The 24,063-nt window shown below is 40.3% G+C and overlaps 2 protein-coding genes across 3 annotated transcripts; one reads left to right on the top strand and one right to left on the bottom strand.

Annotated features, from left to right (window-relative positions):
* Positions 1–1,355: 1,355 nt before the first annotated feature.
* Positions 1,356–8,631, bottom strand: LOC143292487 (uncharacterized). The gene is made up of 3 exons (XM_076602819.1): positions 8,209–8,631; positions 7,619–7,741; positions 1,356–6,825 (listed from the first exon to the last, which is right to left on the bottom strand). The coding sequence occupies exons 1-3, from the start codon at positions 8,301–8,303 to the stop codon at positions 3,954–3,956; spliced, it is 3,090 nt and encodes a 1,029-aa protein (XP_076458934.1). The 5' UTR covers positions 8,304–8,631; the 3' UTR covers positions 1,356–3,953.
* Positions 8,632–8,751: 120 nt separating this feature from the next.
* LOC143292488 (folliculin-like) lies at positions 8,752–21,548 on the top strand. Of its 2 annotated transcripts, XM_076602820.1 has the most exons (9): positions 8,761–9,125; positions 9,875–10,012; positions 10,674–10,895; positions 11,932–12,193; positions 12,543–12,760; positions 15,563–15,676; positions 16,907–17,168; positions 18,021–18,123; positions 18,918–21,548. In XM_076602820.1, the coding sequence occupies exons 1-9, from the start codon at positions 8,838–8,840 to the stop codon at positions 19,096–19,098; spliced, it is 1,788 nt and encodes a 595-aa protein (XP_076458935.1). In that variant the 5' UTR covers positions 8,761–8,837; the 3' UTR covers positions 19,099–21,548. The 2 variants fall into 2 exon arrangements, with proteins under 2 accessions (XP_076458937.1, XP_076458935.1); XM_076602822.1 differs by lacking the exon at positions 15,563–15,676 and having other exon boundaries at positions 8,752–9,125.
* Positions 21,549–24,063: the final 2,515 nt, after the last annotated feature.

Below are 24,063 nucleotides of genomic sequence, written 5' to 3'. Positions count from 1 at the left end.
CAGGAATTGAAGGGGTGGTTCTGTGTATGAATGTGGATCACACTCTTTGTGTGTATGTGAAATGAGAAACTGGGGGGGTCTTCTGTGGAACAGGACTCAAAGTATCACTCCACACGAGAGCATGACTCAAAATAATTTCCAAGTAAAATTGTGTTTACTTACGTGCACCCACACATGCAATCAGACATGCGCATTTATATGCCTGCACATGCATAAGCATCCATACACACACACACACATGTTCACATACATGCACCAGTGTTCAAACACACATTGATTTGCCGGCACACACACCAGAATACACATGCAGCCATGGTAATGTGTGCTCAACTACATGGTGTGTGCATGTGCTCGCAGACAGATATAAGCGTGCATTCGAAGATGCATATACATTATCACAGACACAAAAACCCATACACACTGATGCACCAACATACTCACTTGTGTTCATAAATACACATGCATACTCATTTGCAGAAGAAAGAGCTTAACACATGCGCATGCATCAACAAATGTGCAAACATAGGCACTTGCTCACTCACATGCATTCATGTAAATATACACAAATAAACATACACACATATATGTGTACAGACACATTCTCACGTACTCACAAGCACTCCCAAATGTACATAACACACATAAATATGTGCAAATACACATACAGCTGTACACATGTGCAGCCTGAACTTGCACAGGCACAAAAGATAGGCATTCTAAGATACTCACAAGTATCTACACCCACACACCAAAACCTATGCCTAATGCTGGCAGACATACACAGATGCAAAAATACATACAAACACACACATATGGACACACAAACACACCCCCACATGCATGTGCACATACACACACAACCGCGCGCTCACCTGCATACGTGCACAGAGTGAAGAACAGGTCAGTGATAAGCTAGAAATGACAGACATCTGTGTGGGAAGATAATGCCATCAAGGAGACCCAGTATATATTTCCATATTTGTTTCTTCTATGTGCAGAAATTCTTGCATGTAAGATAACAGAAGATACAGAAATTAGAGGTATACACATGTTAGTTACTTGATTCAAAATATGCCAGTTCAACTAAGAAAAACTATTTCAGACTCCTTAAACTGAGGGGGGGGTTTTGTTTGTTTGTTTTTGTTTGATTTTGTTGTTGTTGTTGTTGTTTGTTTGTTTTGTTTTGTTTTGGGGGTGTTTTTTTTAAACAATGTGTGACTTGGTAAAGAAAAATACTCACAGAGAATCTATTTACAGCATGACAGAATGGAATGGAATCCTGAACAATTCAAAACACTAGGGCTTTGGATCATGAACAGTTTATTGAACTGACAGAAATAAACACCACTGACAAATTACTGGAAGTTCAAACTTTATTCAAAATCTGGTCCAAAATAATAATTACTCCACAAGGGAGAGTAGCTGTACTCAAATCTTAGATATTGTCAAAGTTATATGTCTGTTGATTTTGTTCCCTAATCCTCCCGATTCTCAAATTATGCAGTTACAAAAGATGTGCTGCAAACTTGTATGTGATAACAAAAACAGACCTTGGAAAGAATAATCCACAGTATCAGTACACGATACAGGAAAAGGGGGTAACTCGAACAATGGATAGTACAACAGCGGAAAGAGATCTAGGGATCACGATGGACCCAGAACTAAGCTTTGAGGCACATATAAATAATATAGTGAAAAAGGGAAATCAAATTTCTGGTCTTCTTGTGAGAACTATAACTAATAAATCTCCCGAAATTATGATTCCATTGTTCAAAGCTCTGGTTAGACCCATTATTGAATATGGAAACTCAGTATGGTGCCCTTACCTTAAAAAGCACATAAATATGATTGAAGGAGTTCAACGCAGATTTACCAAGTGTATAACTAGTAATACTATTAGTACTCGTGATCTTAGTTATGAGGAGCGCCTGGCTCTTTTTAATATGCGTAGCCTTGAGTTTAGAAGATTAAGAGGTGATCTCATTGAAGTATATAAGATCATGCACAATATTTATGATCCTTGCACCACCTCTTCATTGTTTACTATGGCTAACTACGATAAAACTCGAGGGCACAACTTCAAAATAAACAAAACTAATTTCGTAACTAACCAGTTCCGCAAGTTCTTTACTAACCGTATCATAAATCTGTGGAATAACCTTTCCTATGACACCATCAATGCACCATCGGTAAACGCCTTCAAAAATCACATTGACAAAAAGTTTAAGAACCATGTATTTTCCACAGAGTTAAATCTTTACTGAGCTGTAGATAAATATAGTATACACTATGCCAGATTTAAACAAGGGTTTGTTCACAACAAGTGATCCAAAGCACATAAATGGACACTGATTATGAGGGCAAAAGGCTTTTAGCCTATAGCCAAACATTTCTGTGATTCTGTGAAAAGGAAACACCCAATACAAGATATTCAGAAGGGCAGAATAAGAATACCACAGATCAAAACTTGCATACAGTCTTTTAACTAAAATGCCATGGGTCAATGAAGTGTACACAAAATCGTAAATGGAGGAAATACTATTAACAGTAAATCAAAACAAAAACCTGGAAATCGAAATATATAACATCCCAGCCAGTCGAATTTATTTTGTTTGTTTGTTTGTTGTTGTTGTTTTTATTGTATATGAATTATGATCTGTCTGGGGAAATGTGTATGTTTCTTTATTTGTTGTCATTTTCTGATCCAGTGGTAGAAAGATGTGGTTAGCTTTAAACTAATCAATGCGATACATATATAATAATAACCAGGATAACAAAAATAATGATGATATTGAACACACTCCGGGATTTCCCGAAAATAAATCTGTGCTAAAATAAAATAAAAATAATATGAATAAAGTTGGAGGGTTTTTTAATTGAAGTATGCGGATGAAGACGTAGTTAATGTGAGTGAAACAGACATTGTTGATAATGGAAAGGAAACATTTTCTGCGAAGAGTTCCAAATACCATAACGTGATGAGAAACGGCAGTTTTTGTTCCATCGTTTCAGACAGTCTGGATACGTTGCTGGAAAAAAAAAAAAAAAACCCTCTTTCGGTGTTACTCTTTACCCAAATTACCCCAAATGACGCCAAATTACCCGATCTTTACGCCAAATTACCACAATGATTTCCCAAAGTATTTGCCACATTGTGAAAAAAAAAATCATGAAACCCGTAATATTTGCAATTATTAGTCTCACCAGTCTCAGTATGATTCAGACACTACTTTTCAACAAAAAATCACTCACAGAGTAAATTTGAATCAACTTTTATTGAACATTCTTCACACAAATCTAACAAGCAATGGCACATTTATCAAGAAAAACAAGCAATGGCACATTTATCAAGAAAAACATGCATTTGATTTCAAACATCATATATGTCCATATTACATATGTTATAAATTTGGTAACTGATGGGACAGAAAAAGTCAGTCTGTTTTTACATTGTAACTTCAATTAAATAAATTTCTGAAAATATAAGACCCAAGACAGAAAATAAGGTTCTGGTGCCTTCAGATAAATGTGTAATGATATGTGAATAAAGGGATTTTAGCACAATGTGAAAAATTAATTGACTGGAGTGGTCTTTCTGAGTAACTGATGGGACGGAAAAGGAACATATAAAAAATGTAATTAAAAAAAAATGTTTTGCATGTTAAGAAATAAATGTTAGGCAGTAATGATTATAAAAATTGAAGCTTTCATTCATTTTTTTACGATTTGTAAACATGAATACATGAACTCGTAATAACTGTTAGCACATAGGCCCCTTAAAAAAAAAATGTACATGTTTCCCACATGTAAAACAGAAAAGGTTACTGGCGAACAAAATCAAGCTTTTTCCTTTTTCTTTTAATCTGATACTTTGGTTTTGATTTGAGTGCGGAGCACGGGTTTCTCACGCCTAGTCACCCTAACTGATTATCATCAGGAGCTTCGATGTCTGTTCACTCTTGTGATTGTACAGTTTTTCTTCTTTTCTTTGGCGTGCTGGATGTTTTTGCAGTGGCTTTCCTTTTCAGCTGACCTGGCTTTTTCCCTTTATGCTTGGCCTCAACGGCAACTTTTGTCATGCTTGTGCTTCTCACAATCACCTCTTTTGCAGAATTTTGAAATTTCTGGTAATGTTTTTCTCTTTGTTTGTCTGTTTGATCATACCAATGGTCTCGGGGAACAGCAAATTTGCTGAACTCGTCAGTCAAGAAAAACTCACCCACCCCGCAAATTGCTCTTTTGACCTCTCTGTATTGGTCTTTCACAACATCATGAAGCATGCAAACAAGGTCCACAAGCTTGAGCGACTTCCAGTTTGTTGCCTGCTTAAGCACATGGTTGATGCTTTCTGCATTGTTGTTTGTCCAACGACATTGACTGTGGAGCAGACCAGGTCTGTCCAAAGCTTTTGCGTTTTCTGCTAGTAAACTTGAGAGACGCTGAAGCATTCTTTGCACCATTGCATTTCCTGACTGTTCTGCCAAATGTGTCATTTGGTCCAACACCATTGCATGATCTTTAGCTTTCTCTAAAATGCCCATTTTGCCAAAAATCTTATTTACAAGCTCTTTTCTTTGTTTTTGGGGCCAACCAACTTTATCAGAGAGAGCATTCATGAGGTTTTTTTTCATGTGCTGTGTGCACACAAGTCTGATGGAGTTAGGAAATGCTAAAGACATTGCTTGCCGAAGTGCTTTTTCTTCATCGCTCCCCAGCACTGGGATTTGGGGGCAATTTCTCAGACACCCACTCAGATGTTGGAGAAATAAAGTGAAAGTTTCTGTATCGCTGTTTCCGTGTAGGAAAATTGGACCACAGAATAACGGGAAATCATTTGTGCGCTTTCTTTTAACTGCTAAGCATTTGTATACTGTCGCTGTGACATGTACATCCCCGAGATTAAAGGTTTTGTCGATACAGAGTACGGTTGAATGCGCAGACAGGGGTGGACAACAAAATCTCTTTAAATCTTGAATTTGGTCTGCATTGTAAAGAATAATGCATGGCACTTTCTTGTGTTGCCTCATGATAAGCTGAACGAATGGAACATTTTGTTGCATCTCCTCAAGTGCTGCAAGTTGGTCAGAAAAATTTGCTTTGTGGAGACCTTGTTTTTTGTATGAAGTTTGTGTCCGTACTTTTGCATTATAAACTTGACGTTTGTTTGTTGGTCCTTCAAAAAGATCACCCTCTCGATATATCACCATTGGTTTCTTTGTTTTTGTATCCTCCTTCATTTTTTCCATGGCTTTGGGATGCATTCTAATGTGAGAGTGTGGATTTGGAGTCCGGCATTTACCTTTGAATTCATGTACAGCAATTGGCGCAAAACCGCCAGAAACAAGCCATGCAACCCTTTTCTCATAGGATTGTCCAGTCCCATGTTTTGCATAGTATCTGTGAAGAACTATAACTTCATCCTGATTGGGTTGGGATTCCAAAGGTACATATATTATTTTCTTGGCCTGTTTCTTTTGAACATGATATTGATTTTGGCGGAAGTAAATGGTTTTGATTCCGTTTTTGTCTTTAAGGAAATGTGTTTTGCTTGTTGTCCCCTCCCGCCAGGCTCCTCGGTCATCCCAGTAATGAGATGCTTTTCCTTCTGCACGTCTTTTGACATTATTTTCGTTGTTAACAACAAAAAAGACATCTTCTTTTTTTCCACGAGGCACATCTGACAAACTCTGATCTAAGGGAACACTTTGCAAAAGTCCCACAAGTTTTTTAGCATCTAAAAATTTACCATATGGAAGTTTGCTTTCAGATCCCTTATTATTGTCACGTGTATCATCATCGTCATGTGCATCATCATTGTCATCAACATGTGCATCATCATCGTCATATGCATCATCATCATCATCATCATCATGATGTGCACCATTATTGTCATGTGCATCATCATCGTCATGTGCATCCTCCTCCTCCTCCTCCTCATCATCATCATCATGTGCATTATCATCGTCATGTTCATCATCATCATCATGTGCATCATCGTTGTCATGTGCATCATCATTGTTATGTGCATCACCATCATGTACATCATCATCGTCATGAGCATCATCATCATGAGTATGAACATCATCAACATGCACAGGTGAGTCATCGTCAACTTGCACAGGTGAGTCATTATCACATGGATCATCATTGGTACAGGTTGACTTCCTTTTGTCCAACAGTGGAACAAAGTGGTCTGGTCGAAAGTCTTTTGCTTGGGTTGGCATATGTGACTGTGTCCACATCAAAACAACCACAGGACTTTGTCGACGGGTAACACCCCGTCCCCTGATCTCTCTCGATAATGGCTCAGTGAGAAAATATGCTGCTTGTGTGGGAGGACAGTATGACTGAATGGCAATTCCCAACGATGCACTGATGGCACTAATTGCCATCATCCCACAGTAACCATGATATGTGCAAACATCTTTTAGCACATTTTCATAAGATTCAAAGAAAATTCTTGGAACAGAAAAATGATTAACAAAGTTAGTGTGATTGATATCATAGTGTTTTCCTTCTGTTGCTACCTCAATGGCTGCAAACAATCTGATCAATGAGTGGTATTGTTCAGTTTGATACAATGCTCGAGAAACAGCACGGAACAAACAATTACCGTCACCCATCACAGAAACGGGAACATGGGTTTCCAACATGATTGGATGAAATCTCCCCAAAATATCCTGCGACACTTTATCCACTTGAAGGACGTTTGAGTCAGCAGCTCCTGACAAAGTAGGTAGTTTCACTTCGTATGTCTCCAAGAGCAACTTCTCACTCCTGCCTTGTTTCTCTTTCTCTATCGTTTCACTTTGGGCGTCTTGGAGTCTGAAAACAATCGTCCAACTCTTAAAAACATAGTTGTTTGGGTTGGTTAAAAAGTCATGATACATAATTGATAAAGGAATCATTACATGGAAAAGAGCAATATCATTCCATGTAAAAAATTTACCTATTGGGCTTAGCACCATTTAAAAAAAATTGTCCAACTTGTAATGAAATAGTAGTGATTAGGGTTTGGCTGTTATTTGAGAGAATGTTTATTTGCTAGTTGTATAACCCACTGGTTGTGAGTTATCAGTGTATTTTTTACTTTGAATTTTGTTTGACAAAATTATAATTTTTTGCTACTCAGGCCAGTTCATTTATTTCTTAGTTTTATTTTCTATGTACTCTTAGTAGTTATCTTTGTATATTTTGCTCTTTTCTCCTCCCCTTCCGTCCTTTCTTCCATCCCTTTTCTTCTAATTATTTTCATCTTTCTTGGACCCTTTCTCCGCGAGTTGTTTACTTGTTCTATTCAACCCCTAGGTCTAGATTCTATGTGATGTAATTTCCCTCTCCCTTTTGTTTGTACTGTGTTTTGTTTGACAAAGAGCAACCTCGAAACGTCACGTTTTTTCGTCTCGTCTATCTTTATTGAGTGTCCCCACCTTATTGTCTCTTTACTTATAGCCTTTAGAGGAAATGAGAGAATTAAGACCGAATATTCGCTTACGAGTCAATGGAACGTTCTTTTTTATTTGGGATCGTGAGGCCTTGCAAGGGATGCCAGTCACACATCGAAATCGACTAACCTGAGCAGGTCAATTATAGTGGTGATCACCATACCAACACTTACCTCTGAAGTGCTTTTATGGAATCATATGTTCCATCATCCGAGAATGCGCATGCTCTGCATACGAAAGTGAGATCCTCCTCAGCCCACTGCTCCATGGTTTCATATGTCAAGGGTACACACCGTCTGTGATACAAAAATAAATCGTTCCTTGAGTTTTTTAGATGTATGAGAGAGAGAGAGAGAGAGAGAGAGAGAGCAAACAGACGTATAAAGATACAGCATACAGGATAATTTATTGCCAAGTTTAAAAACAAGGAATTTGTCTCGTGGACAGCGTAAATGAGATTGAAAATAAAACATAAAACATGTAACATCATCGCATGAAACTTTAAATTGTTGTTCAGTCGAGCCAAACTGTTGCCGTCAATGGAACACTAAAATGAACAAGGATATTAATTGGAAGACATGCTTTCATAAAGTACACAAAATTAGTGACACGTCTCTTAAATGGCTACAGCTGCGCATTATACATAGAATTATAGGAACAAATGTGGTCTTAAAGGCTATTGGAGCAAGTGTAAATGGTTTATGTTCCTTTTGTAAATTGGTTAAGGTGGGAGTCTCTGTAAATAAAATCTGTCATGGCTTACCTGTGGACCCATCCTTGGCAGGTTGAACACTCGACACTGCTGTTATTCACACCACAGTGTATCCCACAAGTCGTACAGGGGTATCGTCGCGGCATGTCGTACAAGATATGTCAAGTGGGCACCCTGTCAAGTTGTATCACTTTTTTTTTTTCTTTCCTTTTTTCTCAAGGCCTGACTTAGCGCGTTGGGTTACGCTGCTGGTCAGGCATGTGCTTGGCAGATGTGGTGTAGCGTATATGGATTTCTCCGAACGCAGTGACGCCTCCTTGAGCGACTGAAACTGAAACTGAAACTGAAACTTTAAGGAGTAAAAGTTGTTGTAATAACTTCTACTGTCATTTGGGTTGTTTTCTTGTTCATCGTTCGGCAAGAAACAAATCAGGAATAAAACAATTCGCTTTTCAAATAAACAACTTATTCAGCAGTCTTAAACAAAGATGTCCACCAAAAACTGAATTCAACTAAGAATCATTTACAATCATACACAGTATCTATATTTCTTTTGATCACTTAGTCTATTTTGATCCCCAACTGGTTTATCCTCAAACGGGTCGTGACTCACGATCACAACAAAATCACATGACAGCAACTTCATTTCGTCTGCATGCAATGCGTAGTGCATTGACAAAATGAACGCGATCATATCATTGTGTCATTTTTGTGAAGTACACGGACCCAAGATTTTGTTCTGTACACAAACATTAAGGCCCCAAGAAGCGGAAGAAGAAGAAAATGGAGCCAGCGGAGCGGTGCCGAGAGAACGTGTATCGAGTTTGTCGGAACGCCTGAAGTCCGTTTCTTTGACACAACAGACAAGCGATGGTGGTTCCTCGGGAGATCCAGCTGCTCTTCCACCAACAGCACATACAGCTCCACCCAAAGACACACATGGTGACCACACAAAGAGTGTTTGTGAGGTAAGATGGAGTGCTACCTTTTCTGACTTCATTCTGTTATGGCAGTGTCCAGAGCTTGATATTCGTGATGGAATGGGGTGATGTCCTTCGTGTTGAGTGTGTGTGTGTGTGTGTGTGTGTGTGCGTGCGTTTGTGTTTGTGTGTGAACGATGAATGTGTCAGACAGGAATTGCAAGATATTCATGGTCAGAACTGGCATAAATTTATGTGATTACAAGACCGTGCTATCTACACTATTACTGAATGTTCAGTCGTGATAACAATTTCTAAACTGATTTTGGAATAGATGTGTTCCAACTACCAGTACCAAATACTTCTGTAGCCAACTTCATTATATATGTAGCAATTAGAAAATAAACAAATACTGATGGTGAAAATAAGACAGGATATATGTTTGCAATGATGTTTGTGTAAAAAGACTAAAATTGGATTTTCTCCTTGTGTACAATATGATTCTTGATGTAAAAGACTAAAACCAAGGTTTTGATTTTGTCTCACTCTCAGGAGAAAGTCTGTGTAGAACCCTTGTAAAACTGGCAATTTTACTGGACTGCATATTATTTTACTGGACTGCATATTAGACCTCGCGGTCTAGGTGTAACCAGACACCATCCCTACTACTACTACTACTACTACTACTACTACTACTACTACTACTATTCTTTGACATACTGTATGTGAATTTGTGTGATTTCTTCAATGACCAAGGTGCAAAAGTGCAGCTTGATAGATGTTGCATATAATTGCAGGGATGCCAGTCAGTGAAGACGGGTTACGTCAGCCATGACGAAGAAGCGTTTGTCAGTTACATCAGCACCCAGCATCCCCACATGCCCCAGATCTTTACCCGCATGAGACAGGCCTGCATCCGCAGCCTTAGCTGTGAGGTGAGTTTGCTACATTCAGGTTGAATGGTGACACCTGTGGCAGGTGACACAGCTGACAGGGTGAACCATTCCAGGGCAGTGGGGGAAAAGGAGGACACCACCAGAATGACAATACGTTAAAGTGGTCAGTAGGGTTTCTAGTGTTGTCAGGAATCAAACTCGCAACATTCATGCATGGCATATGTCTTTTTTTCTGAAAGTGTTAACTTAAGAATAAAATGTAAATGCTAAAATCACACAGGCAACTCTTAAAAGGAAAGGTGATTACTTAAGGATTGTAAAAGCTGTTATGTTTTATGTCAAGAATAGTGAAGTTGCGAAACTAAGAGTTAATAAGAAGGTGGATGGGAGAGGGAGAGAACTGAAGATCGGGTTAGTGATTGTTGTGGATTATATAGTTGAAAAGATAGCCCAAGAGCAGCTATGATTAAATAACAGTAGTTTTGCAAATTATTTTATTTCTGGTAGAAAGTTCTGTTCATAAATAGAGAATTATCCACAAAGGTTCAATAAAGGAAGTTAAGCTATGTGTTCTGATAAAATCTGTTTTAAAAAATTAAAGGGAAAATGAACAGTGCTGGTTTACATGATCAACTTTTAATTCTTTTTTAGTTTTTATTGTTGTCCAAACAGTTCTTTTCTTTTCTTTTTCTCCAAACAGGTGTGTCAAGGCCGCGAAGGTCCCATTTTCTTTGGAGACGATCAGAATGGCAATGTCTTAAGTCACACATTCTACGTAGCTGACAACCAGGCACGGGGTCGGCAGCGATTGTACAGTATTGTGGTCTTCATGATGGACCGGATCTATCTGCTCAATTCCTGGCCCTTTCTGCTGCCTCAGCTTCAGACCATCATTGACACCCTGAAGAACAAGGCTCAGAAGGTAAGGGTACATGGGTATTAACAAGGCTCATAGGTAAGGTATGACACACACATAAGAGAAAAAGGCTTAGTAACTTAGTAAAGTGTCTCTTTCTTTAAATCAATTACACACACACACACACACACACACACACACACACACACACATACACACACTATCACATACACACTGTCACACACACACACACACACACACACACACACACACACACACACACTATCACAATCACAGACACAGTGCATGCATGCAGTTATATGCATTGAAGAAAAGGGCTTCTTCTCTTTTGCCTCTTTCCAGTGTCAGTCCAGCCTGGCTGATGAATGACATCCACTCCAAATTATGTCTGGGGCCATGGAGCTTGGTGTGCAGAAGGATTGGTTTCAGCCACACAATGTTTCTGAGCCCCTTCAGGAGAAGACCGGTCTTGAGACTGTGTTCTAGTGTTTCATCTTTGAGACCACAGGAGCAGGTTGATGGTGCCAGCTTCATTTTTCTGAACAGAAGGCAATGGCCAGTTCGTAATCTTGTGATCACCACCTGCTGCTAGCATTCAAGGTGATATGCATACCTCTTGGTTTTCAATTGCAGCATTGCCTTCATAAGGGTCTTTTTCTCTTCAAAGCTGGCGCTGTTTTCTGGTTGACTTCCTCTTTCTCTGAGTTTGGTGAGCTGATCTGCTGCTTCATTGCTGGGGATTCAGCACTGGGCTGACACCCATTGCAGGACTACTCGTCTTCTCTTGGCGACTTCCTGGAGTCTTTTCCTGGGGTGAGGATATTCGTCTCCTGCAAGGGCCTCCAGACCAGACAAGACAATTTGGGGACAGTTGCTCTTTGAGTCGAGAACCACGGTGGCAGCCTGCATGAGGCCTGAATTTCAGCCAAGTCCTTGAAGCAGTAAAAGGCTTATAAAGTGAGTTACAATTATTGAAATAAAAGAGATGAATTCTGTAAGACATTATTAATTTGAACTCTGTGTGTGTGTGCATGTATGTTTGTGTGTATGTGTGGATGGATGGGTGGGTTCGCTCACTCAGGTGATGAAAGAGGAAGCGGATAAGATGCCACAGGCAGTGAACCGAACGTCCCAGCTGGAGCCTTACAACTTCCTGAAGAAGAAGGGCATTCACAACAAGCCAGCCCGCTCCCTGGCAGAACTGACAGGGGACAAGAACATCTTCAAGATGCTGCACGTGGCCTTTGTGTGGACCCTCAAGGCCTGCGGCAGTCGCCTCACAGAAACGTTGCTGGAAGGTCCGCCCACAGAGGACTCCATTATTGACATGGAAAATCAGGAAGGTAGGGCCACAAACTGTCCACAACGATGTCTTGAGTATTTGAATTGTCAAATGTTGTCATCTGTCTTTCGACATCCCATTGTATCTTGAACTTTGTCTTAGACTAGCATTTGTCATGTCTTAGACTGGCATTTGTCAATGTTCATCTTCATACTAAGCCGTAGAAAGGCATTTACTGGACATTACTAATGTCTAGAAAGTAAAATATAAAACCAGATAGATGCTTTGTCAGACTAATACAAGAAAGACAAGTACGTTTGTGTGTAACATGAATTTGGGAAAACATTTTCAGTGTCAGTGCAGAGAAGACATGGTTCTGTCAAATGTCTGCTCTTGTGTGATGCACACAGAGACCGAGGAAGGCTTCATAAAGATCAACACAAAAAAGATCTCTGAGGAAGCCACTCCATCCTGTCTGCCCAGTGAGGATGGAGCAGTGTCAGTATGGCGTGGAGAGGAGGAGGCTGGTAGTGGGGTGTGTACACAGGAGGGAGGGCACACAGAGGGCAGCCAGTCAGCCCCACACAGCGCCAGACCTGTCATCACCAGTCTACGCCAGCTTATGAAGGTTAGTCGGCTTGGTGGTCCGTGGCTTCAGGCTTTTTTCTCTTCCTCTGTCTGTGGAATAATGATAAGTGGTGTACTTAACAGACAAAGTGTTTCCCAAAGAACAAAAAATCTGCATTTTTCCTAAATGAATAAAGTATATGAATAATAACATGAATATTTTGTTCTGAAGATGAGCACACATTCCACATACTGAATAGTATTAGTAACATGAATAAATCATACTAAACATGAACATGTATTCCAGATACTGAATAGTAACATAAATAAATTATACTGAACATGAACATGTATTCCACATACTGAATAGTAACATGAATAAATTATACTGAACATGAACACATCTGAAATGAACAAAACCAGATCAGTTTTAGTTTTAATTTCAGTTTCTCAAGGAGGTGTCACTGCTTTCAGACAAATCCATATACACCACACCACATCTGCTAGGCAGATGCCTGACAGCAGTATAACCCAATGCACTTTTCATGCCTTGAGTGCATGCTTATATATTTGCGTACCTATCAGAGTGGATTTCTTTTTATATGATTTTGCCAGAGGACAACACTCTCATTGCCATTGGTGCTTTTTTCAGTGCACCAAGTGCATGCTGCACACGGGACCTCAGTTTATCATCTCATCCAAAAGACTAAATGCTCAGTTTGATTTTCCAAGCAAACTTGGGAGAAAGGGCGAAAGTGGGATTCGAACCCACACCCTCACGGACTCACTGATTCGGCAGCTGAGCGTCCTAACCATTCTGCCACCTTCCTCCAGAATAGAGTAACTGGAGTTTATGAAAGATTCCTAACAATTCGTGTTAATGAATTGTGACACTAATTACAGATGAAAAGGTATTATGATCCTATGATAGGACTCAAGTTATAATAATAATGATGATGATAATAATAATGATAATGGTGTGACGGGGTGGTAAGGTGGTGTTAGAGAAGGTGAAGACAGGTAGAAGGTGTTAGCAGAAGAGAGCTGCAGCCAGGCAAGGTAGACTCGGGAAGGCGGTGCGCCGGTTTTTCTTCTTTTATTCTCTCATTCTTCCAGACCAGGAGAGTTCTCTATTTTTCTGGCACTCGCTTACTCCTTATATTCTGTTCCGCCGAACCGCAAAGCCAGCGCCGCGAAGCAATTCATGAAACCGGCCCTCCGCGAGCCTTGAGAGGCCAAGCTTGTGTTTGTTTGACCAAATTTAGCGGCTTCTGACTTTCGGCTCAGGGAACTAACATAAACATATTATATATCACACAAAACTGCAAGAGATGAACATTTTCTTAAGCTAAACCATTTTCTTCAAAAATAATGTAGTTAAAAACTGTAAACAAAAAGAGTCACTGAATGAACGAGCTTTTAACGAGTCCATGTATCATTTTTGTACATTACAACAATTAAAACGTCGCGATATGTAATATAATTGCAACAGTTAAGTAACTGAAAATCCTGAATTTCCAACTATATAAAAATCATCTATAGAATCTGCTTCTAGAGTAAAGATTTTTTATGTAAAAATTCAAGAGAAAACTCAGCGGACAGCTCCTGTGTCGGCACCGCTTGGCGGTGCTTTTGGCACTTGTGATCGACAATGAAATACTTCATTTAGACCAACTACAAAACAACTATACATGTATGATACGAATCAGATTGATAACAGAAATGCAAACATCTGCAAGACACGCTATAAAAATGTCTAGGTATTGTAAAAACGTATTTTGCTCAAATCGGCACTGACGAATTCCAATGGCTTGAAGAAGAGATAGTTTTGTGGTGCCGAAATGCCGTCAGACATTTCGTACCATCGCATGCCTGTAACTTAGGTGTACACGGAAAGCAGTACACGAGAAGAAGCTTAATCATTTACATTTTAATGCACAATCTAAATTCCACGGCAACTATATCGATTTATAGAAAACGAAGTTATTTTGTATGCTTCAACTGAGTGGATTTCGAAGATCGCGCCAAAACTCATTCACATAAATATTAGTTTAAAAGAGTTATAGGCTTTCTGGCCAAATGATATCATTACAGTTGAGAAGTATGATCTTTCTGAAGTCCCATAACATAAAACTATAATCTCATCTATAAGGAAGTGTTTATAATTTAACAAATTGATGAAAATCATCATACGGTTCCCTGTAAAGGGAGATAACTTGTGACCGATTTACAAACTTCCTTAGTAACCTTCGGCGAGTCACAAAAGTCGTCTGCTAAGCTGGCCCAACGAAGATTGTAGCCAACCCGGCTACAATGGTAAAAAAAATATATTTTCACTACACATAGTTTACCGTGACCCACTAGTGCAGACTCTGGCAGGGAGACCGATTCCTGTCCTGTGCAAACTACTATCCGCCAATGCGGAGAAAACGAAAGTAGCTACGGCCGATACCCTCCCGGAAGTAGGTTACCCCCCCCTGTGTATCCCTGACTGGCTTCCTCTTTTTCCGGCAGGCATCTTGACTCCTGTTCCTGTGCATAAAAAAAATATATATGTATATTCATATATGTACACACACACACACACACACACACACACACACACACACACACACACACATATATATATATATATATATATGTATAAATCCATGACCTCTTACACTAATGACATGACAATTAAGTTAACCATTATTCAACCAACTATTGGCGACATATTGATCAATAATCCATGATAATTCATCCATCCATCCTCCTCCTCTTGGTCATCATCATTTGTATTTGGTTAGAGAAAGATATGCCTTTGGACAACAGGGGCCCACAATGAATCATCAAGGTTTGTTCTGTTTGTCTCTTGTTCTAGATAATGGGCAGTGAGAAATTCAGGATCCTAACCCATCACGTAGTGATAGGGGATCAGATCATTGTCTGCTGCCCCGACAAAGACTTGGTGCGATCGTTTTTCGATGCTTTGAAGGTGAGTATGACAGTGCATGTTTATGGCTTTATCTCATGTACTCACCAGTTCTCCTTTCCTGGTAATGTCATAAGTGTCCTCTTGGTAACTGCATCATTTCTTTTTGCCTCTCTTCTTTCCATTCTTTCTTTCTCTTTTTCACTTTGACAGTTCTTGACAACTAAAGTATTCAGCTCAAAACTGCATGAAATCTGCATAAAATCTACCCATAGGATTACTATACAAGGCAGTTTGGCATGGTGAACAATCGTCCATTTAGAACAGATATCAGGAAGAATTATTTGACATTTTGTCATGATAGAATGATAAGGAAGACATGGGGAATTCGACAAGAAGGAATAACAGACAGATGTAGGGAGTAGTGTGGTATTTTTTTTTCTTCTTTTTTTTTCTCAAGGCCTGACTAAGCACATTGGGTTACGCTGCTGGTCAGGCATCTGCTTAGCAGATGTGGTGTAGCGTATATGGATTTGTCCGAACGCAGTGATGCCTCCTTCAGCTACTGACACTGAAACTGAAACCTTCCAAGAACCATACTGGTTTAGGATAAGTTATTCACCTAAAAGGTATACTGGTCAGTTTATCCCCAGCTCTGAACACCTGAGAGCCATTGTGGATGGGGACAAGCCATTATTCTTTCTGCCTTCTGCAGGTTTTGTTTGATGCTGACTTCTGCTACACCCTAGTCCACAAGATTTTACAAAGATTGCCACTGAATTGGATTACCCTGATTTTGCTTTCCTATCAGGTTTTTGATGGGGACCGTTCTCTGAGACTGAACAGAAGTAGCAGAATGGTAAAGACACTTATCTGCCATCGAATCCCACTCTTGCCCTTTCTCCCGAGTTTGAAAAATGAAACTGAGTGTCTAGTTATTCGGATGAGGCGACAAATCAAGGCCTTGTGTACAGAAAGTACTCGGCGCACTGAAAAAGAACCCATGGCAACAAAATTGTTGTTCTCTGGTAAAATTATGTAGAAGAAATCCACTCTGATAGGTACACAAATATATATGTATGCACTCAAGGCCTGACGAAGCGCGTTGGAGTGTGCTACTAGTCAGGCATCTGCCCAGCAGATGTGGTGTAGCATATATGGATTTGTCCGAATGCATTGTCACCTCCTTGAGAAATTGAAACTGAACACATTATAGATCCAAGAACAATCATTGTTTTTATAACCTGAAATTCTGTCTTCCAGCTGATGTGTTCCATTGTGTCTTGTCAACAGATGTTGTTGCCTCGAGGTTGCTGTCGCATCATCTACCACAGTGACTGCTATGAGGAGTCGTGGCGGTGCAACTTTCTGGGTCAGAACCCAGACACAGTGTTGCCAGACCACCTGGTGTCGGCAGAGAGGTTTCTGTTGGTGGAGGTGGTTCAGCAGGTGGACCAGACCTTCAGCTCCCTGGACTCTGATCTGTCGGAGGCAGATGAAGACTTCAGGGCCTGGGATTTCAGGCTGATCAACCCTGTTCCTGTGCCAGAGAAAGGTGTGTTCCTTTTGTCCATAGGGTCGTTAACATATTATGCACAACATGAATTCCTTTAAAAAAATTATTTTGAGTCACTGTTTTGTTTTATTATAAGCGATTATCAGAAAATGTACAACTACATTTTTTGACATTATGTGATTTTAGAAGAAGGAAGTTAGATATGTCAGTGTGCGTGAATTTGAATTAATGTATGTATATTCATTTTGGGTCAGGTCAGGGGCATAGCCCTTGCTACTGGTACCATGTAACCCAGTACTACCTGCCGCATGTGAAGTCTCCCAACGATGGACCAGGTGGAGGAGGAAACCTTTCCCAATGGCTGTGAAGGCGGAAGAGGATGACCAAAGGGCAGGGGGAGCTCTTATCCTTGGCTGGAAGTCCTCCTAGGAGATGGAACTCTGAAAAAAATACCTGCACCTGCCGAGACCGTTCTACACGTGACAGTATCTGTGGGACTCTGAGCATCAGTAGGCTAGAGAGTGGGGAAGGGACTGCACAACTCCTCTTCACTGAAAAAAGTCACCTTTGCTGGTCAGGCAACCAGGCTAGAGAACACTGGCCATTAAGGAGAAGCATGAGCGAAGGAAGCAGGGCTCAACTTCGGGAGACGTTTTCCCTTGGAACACCTGTGGGAAGTGCTGCGCGTCCAGAATCGGCCTCATCTCCCATATGAGGACACACACCAACAGATAAGCCTGCCTGCCTACTCATCCGTCAGTCGAACGGGAGACTCCATCCATATTCATTGTATTGGATATGTGCTTATGTATGCATTAAATACATATTTGAACTTATTGTTACTGTGTGTGAACAAATCTGTTATTTGTGTGTGGTGGGGGTGTGTTTCAGTGCCGACAGTGTTGGGGAGAATGCACATGGCTCTGAAGAATGAGAACCTGACAGAGAAAGTGGTGGAGCAGTGCTTTGTCTGCCTCAAAGAGGAATGGATGAAGTAAGTGCCATGCCTCCTTGCATTTTTTCTTTCTCTTTTTTTTAGAGGATGAGTTTGGGGGGTCCTTTCTGTCTCAACATCATACATGTTTCTTTCCAGTTATTAACAAATGGAAATACCCAAATATGTTATGGGGCATGTCATACATCTGTCTGTCTACTTATGGACAATTTTTTTTATTTTTTTTTTTATCAAACTGATAGATTGATGTTGGTGATGTTTGGTTTGATGGATACACGAATATGCATCAAAATTGAATATTTGTTATTTATTTAAGATTTCTCAATTTGAACTTCACCCAAATTCAAGGCCTGAAAAGTCCAGAAAATTGTTAGCATTTTGCTTTTTCTTTCTTCAAGACAATGAAAAGGATATTGTTGAAGCTTAAACTCACAAAAGAAATATGTCACTCAGAGTTCCCAAAACTCAAAGCTTCATGAGTGAACCTGGCTAAATGTCAAAAGTTAAAGCAGGAATTTATCTGTCTGCACACATAAACGGCAGTGGCACAGATAGTTTGAGACAGAGTTTGGTGCACTTTGTACAAATGGGTGTGGAATATTAACTTCTTTTTTTTTTAAATCATGGTATGTTTAAACTTTACTTTCATTCAAGGTGAAAGAATTGCTGGATGTGTGTTTGAGTGTTGGTATGCTTGTGTTTTAAAAAGTTTCTACATGTGAAAACACTCAGTGTCTAATATAAACAAGAGATGTGTGTGCCTCTGTGTGTGTGTGTGTGTGTGTGTGTGTGTGTGTGTGTGTATCTGTCTGTCTGTTTGTCTGTGCCCACAGCAAGGTGAAGGTACTGTTCAAGTTCACCAAGGCCGGTGGAGGTCGCTCAGAAGACGAGACACAGAAACTGCTGCAGGTGGTGGGGGCAAGGGAGGAGGACAAACCCCTGCTCAAGTTCTGGATGACGGGTCTCAGCGTCCAGTACCGGACCCACATCCTGGCTTCCTCCAAACACCGCTGAACCATGGTGCCATGCTGTGTGCACCTCCTCTCGCCACTGCCTCCTCCATCGATGCTGTTGTGCAACTTTGTGGACCAGTGACATCTTGATAAACAATGTGAACATGATGGACCTTTTAGGTAGAACTATGTTGCAGAATAATTTTAAAAAAAACAAACGAATAAACAATGAGGCCAGGAGAAAAAATGATTAACAAATAGTAAAGAGTGGTAACTCTCTCCATTCACAAGGAACACAACTTCAAGTCAATGCTGCTTGTGCAACGGATTCAGTTAGCACACAGGTAAATAAAAGGTGCATTGGAACAAACCTGGGACTATTATGTTGCAGAATTATCATAATGGATTCCTTTAGTTAGACTTGTGTGAGGCATGCACATGTTTGTTCAGTGTTGATGTGATTGAGAACACAAACCGTGACATTTGCTACAGTCTATCTGTGTTCGTTTTTGTGAGGTTATACAGCAGACCAAAGCTGGTGTGCAGCACATAGGATAACACTAAACTGGTACACACATGATACGTGTATAAGACTTGAGTGTTAGGCCAGGACAGGTTTTGTGTGCTTCCTATCCTTCCTTTATGAAAACAAAAAAAAAATTAGGGCCTGGATTTATAACTTACTCCATTATTGCATATCCTGCATCATCTGGTGAGTTCATTTTGTTTGTTGTGCAATATCAAGTTGTTTTTTTATCTTTGAATTTTTATCTCAATAATATTAGTCCTCTGTGGTTTATTACCCCTTGTTTCTTGTCCCCCCTTCGACCATCATTTGATATTTTCCACTTTGTGATTTTAAGAGCAATTTCAGACTATTTTGCCTAAAATTATTCACTTTCTCTTTGATAATTTCTCTTATTAGTATTTTTTTTAAACATTTTCCTGAGGTCCCTGCAAAATTATACAGAGTTCCTTCTTGTTTATTGGAATGATTCTCTTTACCTGGCAGTCAGGAGCTAATAGAATACTTGATGAGTTCTCCAAAGAATGCAGCAGTTGCCACTCGCTTTGTAAGCATGCTGACCTCATCTATGGAGTAAAGAACATCTAACATCATAGTTGTTGATTACTATTTGCATGCTGTCCCCTCAACCCTTCCATTCATGCTAATCAGTCTTTCAAGGCTGAGAGTTAAATCAGGGTGGAGTTTAGTACTGTTTAGACACTTTTTCCTGTTTTTACGGAAAACAAAGACAGGGCTTTTGTGTATAATTGACTCAATTATTGCATATCCTGCATCATCCATTGAACCCTTCAGGCTTGTGATGTGGCACTCAGCCTTTTAATTTGGGAGTGATAGTGAAGGAAAACAAGTACATGTAAACAACAATTCTATCTTTTCAAAGATTACTTTTCAAAGACGCTTTTTTTTCTATGCTTTTTTTTTTCTTTTTCTTTTTTAGGATATAGGGTGGTGGGGATTGATTTTGAAAGGAGGATTTGATAGAGGATACATGAAGGGAGATAAATGTGTATGATGGATTTTATGCATTCTTTTTGTATTCTTGGGCTGTAAATAAGACATCAGATCATTTACACAAATGAACCTCATCATCCAGGCAGCTGTATCCTGTCAATTTTTTTTTCTCTTAGTACCATTATGTGTGAGGAAATGCTGTTCTGGCAGATCAGGAAAACCTCCATCCTTTTAGCCATCATGCATTTCCAGGATTCAAACCCAACACCTACTGGGTGGAAGTGCCATGCACTGGCAACTTCGTCATGTCACAGATGAAAACATGACATAAAAGCATGAGAAGAATGAAAGGAAATAAAGTGTGTGGTGGATGGAAACATGAAAGGATAGTGCATGTGTGGTGAATGAAAACATGATAAGAGATTTTAAACTTTATGCAATGAATGAAAATATGATCAGAGATAATGTGTGTTATTGACAAAAATGTGGCGGATAATCAGTGTGATGATTGAAATTCATGGATGATGTTTGACTGGAGACTGTGTGATGAATAAAGGCTTGTTTGGAGATTGTGTGGTGCAGGATTGATAAAAGCCTTCAACTACTTTCAGATTATGTGCAGGATATATAAAAAAAATATGACAGGTCGTTTGTGGTGTTGGAAGATCATGTGTATGATGGAAAAATGTGACAGGCATCCATTGAGTTAATACAGTTGGCAACTGATTGGCAGCAAGGGCATGAACTGATAGGCTAACTACCAACAATTTTTTTATGTGAAATGTCCACGTTGTGTGTGTATGAGCCCTCTTATCACTTGTCTCTCACTTTTTTCTATGAATTCACTGATCACTTTGATGTCAGTGTTCTATAAATTTTAATTAACATTGTTGTCAAAGTTATATGAATTCACTTCTCTCAGATGCCAGTGTCATATGAATTCTGTGATCACTTGTTTGAGATGTGCATGTTTTATTCTGAATTCTGTGAGATTTCACATCTGTGAATAAATAAACTTGTTGGAAACAGATTGTGCTCTTTGGTTTATTGGTTGGCTATCCCATAAGCACTGACTAGATTATTGTTGATGAGGGTGTTTGAAGCACTAATGGAAAGTTATTGTGATAAAGGCACACACACACTAGCTCATGTGGCCCAGAAAGCATACATACATTTACAAAAGAGAAATCCCCATGCAGATCCACTTTCAATGATCTTTCATGACACTTCTGATAGGTATTAATGTTGCCTCCGTGGTTTGAATGTGCTTATGTATGTTCGCTTGTGTGTGTGTGTTTGTGAGAGAGGAAGTGAAAGAGAGAGACAGCACTGAAAAGTGGGGAATGTTAAAGAAGGCAGAGAAATGATTACCAGTCTGCTTTGATTGCTCAAGATAAAGCATTCAGGTAAAAGGAAGCAGCATACCAGATGGAAGGACCGTATGGGACTCAGACTGGCCTTCCCCACTTCAATGCATTGTGAGAAGTCAATGAAGAGTGCAAAGAGAGGATTGCAAAGGTGGAAGAGTTAAAAACTGGATGCACTTGAGACCTTTTCTCTCCTGTCCAGAGTGTTTTTGTTTGTTAACACCCTCATTCAGCTGCTTCTGGGTGGGTTATTTTCTTCAATATGTGTGTGTGTGTGTGTGTGTGTGTGTGTGTGTGTGTGTGTGCACATGCAAGAAGACGGGCAGGTTCAGAAACACAAAGTCAGCATACAGGCAGCCAGACACATACATGATATACGCACGCACACACGCATGCTCGGTCGTAGGTCGTACGCCCCTGCACGCAGTAGTGGGACCACCGCAGAAGACCCAGATATTCAGTCATGTGTGAACTGCATGTGTTAGTATGAGAGCCGGTGTAAAGCATGGAAATGATCCCCAGCGAACATTCCCGAATGCGAACATTCCCGAGGGACAATGTAAAAAGACAGAAAGACATAGACAAACAGACAGAGACAAGACATGTAAGGCCCTGAAGGTGGGTGTAGTCATTACGGCTGTCAACGCATGTCAAGGTGCAGCACTGTCTCTCTCCTGTCACCCCCTCAGCCTCTTGAGAGTTTGTCTGATCCTGTTCTACCTACTTCCTTCCTTCCTTCCGTTGAGTGATCACAGTCAATACCTGACTATTCTATCACTGAATAAAAAGGGGTCTGCAGAAGATACATTTAGGTCTACATAGGTTTCTTTATAAAAATTTTAAAAAATTTAAAAGGTATATTCTGGTATTTATATCCTGGAGACCATTGACACAAAGGTGTTGACTGAGCTGGCCTCCACAGCTTTCTGGGGCAAGGCGTTCCAATCCCAGATGGCACGTGGAAGGAAACCAGCCTGCCTATATCTAGTTTTGCAGGAGATTTGCTCCAGCTACTTAGTGTGGGTGTGTCGCTGTCGTGGTGGTGGTGGTACCAGTTTTTCTTTCAGCAAATCCATGCTTACATAATTATGTTTGATTTAGCATGGTCAGTCTGGCTGTTTGGCAGCGTTGTTTGCGGGAGGGCCATCCAAGGTCTTGTAGCATTGCTGATACGCTCGAGGTGTTTCAGCAGCGTCTCAGCACAAATCTGGCTGCTCGTCTCTGGACTGCCTTGAGTTGGTCAGTGTCCTGCTGTTGGCAGGGATCCCAGACTGATGATGAATACCCCAGGATGGGGTGGACAAATGCCTTGTACGCTAGTTCCCTGATGGTCTGGGAACTAATTTTTAGGTTCCTCCTAAAAAAAGCCTAAGGTCTTATTTGCTTTGGAGCAGATGTTCTCAATGTGCTTTCTCCAGCTCAGGTCTTTCTTTATCGTGACTCCTAGATATTGAATGGAGTCTTCCCTCTGTAGTATCTCTCCATGGAGCGTATATTGATGTTCTTTTGGGTTGCTGCTTTTTGTCACGATCAAGGTGTTGCATTTGCCAGGATGGAAAACCATGTCCCAGCTCTTCTCCCACTCAGCGAGTTTGTTGAGGTCTTGTTGTAGCTGGGCTTGGTCCTGGGGTGCTGCTGTTACTTTGTAAACTGCAAATAGCCTTGCTTTCGATTATAAGTTCTCAGGCAGGTCGTTAATTTACAGTAAGAAGAGGCATGGTCCCAGTACTGATCCTTGGGGTACTCCGGAACGCACGTCCGTGTAACTAGAACTGGCTCCATTCACTACCACTGCTTGCCTCCGGTTTCTGAGGAAACCCGAGATCCACTCTTTGGTCTGTCCGCGAACTCCGTAGTGATGGAATTTATGCAGGAGTAGGCTGTGGTTGACTTTGTCAAACGTCTTAGCAAAGTCCATGATAAGGACGTTTGTCTGTTTTCCCTGCTCTGTGCATTCCAGGAGCTCGTCAATATATTCCAGGAGCTGGGTCTCACAAGATTTTCTCTTCCGGAAGCCATGCTATCTTTCCATGTCGTTCTAGATGTTGCATTATTACACTGGTGATGATGTGCTCCATGATCTTACAGGGTATGCTAGTTAGGGATACTGGGCGGTAGTTTGCCGGATCATATTTCTCTCCTTTCTTGAAAATTGGAGTGACATTGGCATCCTTCCAGT

Source organism: Babylonia areolata, chromosome 18, assembly GCF_041734735.1.
Source record: "Babylonia areolata isolate BAREFJ2019XMU chromosome 18, ASM4173473v1, whole genome shotgun sequence".
NCBI classification, from domain to species: Eukaryota; Metazoa; Mollusca; class Gastropoda; order Neogastropoda; family Buccinidae; genus Babylonia; species Babylonia areolata.
Note: the sequence above shows the minus strand (reverse complement) of the source record. Positions and strands in the feature narration are given on the sequence as shown.